This window comes from Rhea americana, unplaced genomic scaffold (assembly GCF_003343005.1).
Source record: "Rhea americana isolate MKP2758 unplaced genomic scaffold, rheAme1 scaffold_189, whole genome shotgun sequence".
NCBI lineage: Eukaryota > Metazoa > Chordata > Aves > Rheiformes > Rheidae > Rhea > Rhea americana.
This window is the reverse complement of record NW_028186027.1, coordinates 1351811-1353049: the sequence shown is the minus strand read 5'-3', so window position 1 is coordinate 1353049 and position 1239 is coordinate 1351811. Positions and strand designations below refer to the sequence as shown.

At 72.7% G+C, this 1239-nt stretch overlaps 1 protein-coding gene across 1 annotated transcript in view; it reads left to right on the top strand.

Annotated features, from left to right (window-relative positions):
• Window positions 1-1239, top strand: part of RAB44 (RAB44, member RAS oncogene family) — a 15963-nt gene that overhangs the window by 4249 nt on the left and 10475 nt on the right. Inside the window, exons 4-6 of the mRNA XM_085302299.1 lie at window positions 27-147; window positions 410-553; window positions 891-981. Of these exons, the coding sequence (XP_085158425.1) occupies window positions 27-147; window positions 410-553; window positions 891-981 (356 nt within the window). The remainder of the gene's footprint in view (window positions 1-26; window positions 148-409; window positions 554-890; window positions 982-1239) is intronic.

The window sequence follows — 1239 nt, the reverse complement described above, 5'->3', positions numbered from 1 at the left end:
GACGGGTTGGGGCCGTCCCGCGGCAGGGCCGTTCCCGAGGGCGCAGCGGGCCTGCGGCGGCGCCGCGCTGGAGGAGGCGGACAGCGAGGAGCGGAAACGCTTCGCCGCCTTCGTGGACCAGCTGGGCACGGACGACGTCTCCGAAGAGTAAAGAGCCCGCGGAGCGCCCGGGGGCGTCCGGCGGGATGGGGTGACGGCTGGTGGGGGGCAGGATCCTCCCCGAGTCGGGTCCCTGTTTGGGCAGCGAGCCCGGAAACGGCTTGGAGGCGCTTTTGGCCCGAGCAYGGGAGCGAGGGGCTGGGCTCCTCCAGCGCCCTGTCCCCACCGGCGCGGGCGAAACCAGCCGGGCGCCCGCACCCGGSCCGGCTCCGTGGCGGGCGCCCAGCACGAAACGCTTCTCCCTTTGCAGCCGGGAGATCTGGCAGCTCTGGGTGAAGCTGCGGCAGGACGAGCCCCAGCTGCTGGGCAACCTGGAGGACTTTTTGGCCAAGATGAGGTGCCGCATCCAAGAAGCCAAGAGCGAGAAGGAGGCCTTGGAGGCCGTCCTGAACAAGTGAGCCAGGGCCGCGGAGAGGCCCGGGCCGGGGCAGGGTGGCACGCGGCCCTCCACTGCCCCGAGCCGCGGGGCGAGAAACCCGGCTGCTTTTCGCGCCTCCGTCCGTGGGGCTGGAGGTTTCGCGCGGCGCCGATGCATGCGGTTGGGCTCTCCCTGCGGTCGTGCGCGGGCCGGGTCCCCGCCGGGCGGACGCACCGCGGCTGAGCGAACGCCCTCGGGCTGCAGCGGCAGCTCCCGCGGGCGCCGGCGGGCCCGTTCCCGTTCCCATTCCCACCGCCGCGGCGGGGGCTGACGGCCATCGCCCCGCTGTGTCCCCCCCCTCCTTCCTTGGCAGGCGCGTGGCTGAGCACAACAGGGAGGTGCAGCAGCTCTGCGAAGCGCTGGAGCAGCAGATACACCAGGAGACGCAGCGGCTGGAGCAGGAGGTGGGTCGCCGGCCCGCCCGGCTGCTCCTCGCCCCCCCCGGGTAAAACGCGGTGCCCGCGGGGCCACCCAACCGCAGCGTCCCCAACGCCCCCCTGCTCCCTCCCTGCCCCAGGGTCCCGTAGTTAGGTCCATCAGCRCCGCAGGCGCTCGGTTCCCAGTGTCACCCAAATGCTGAGCTGGGAGGGGAGGGTGCTCCGAGAGGCCACCGGATGCATTCCCACCTCTAAGAGGACCAGAGCTGCACAGGTCATCCTGCT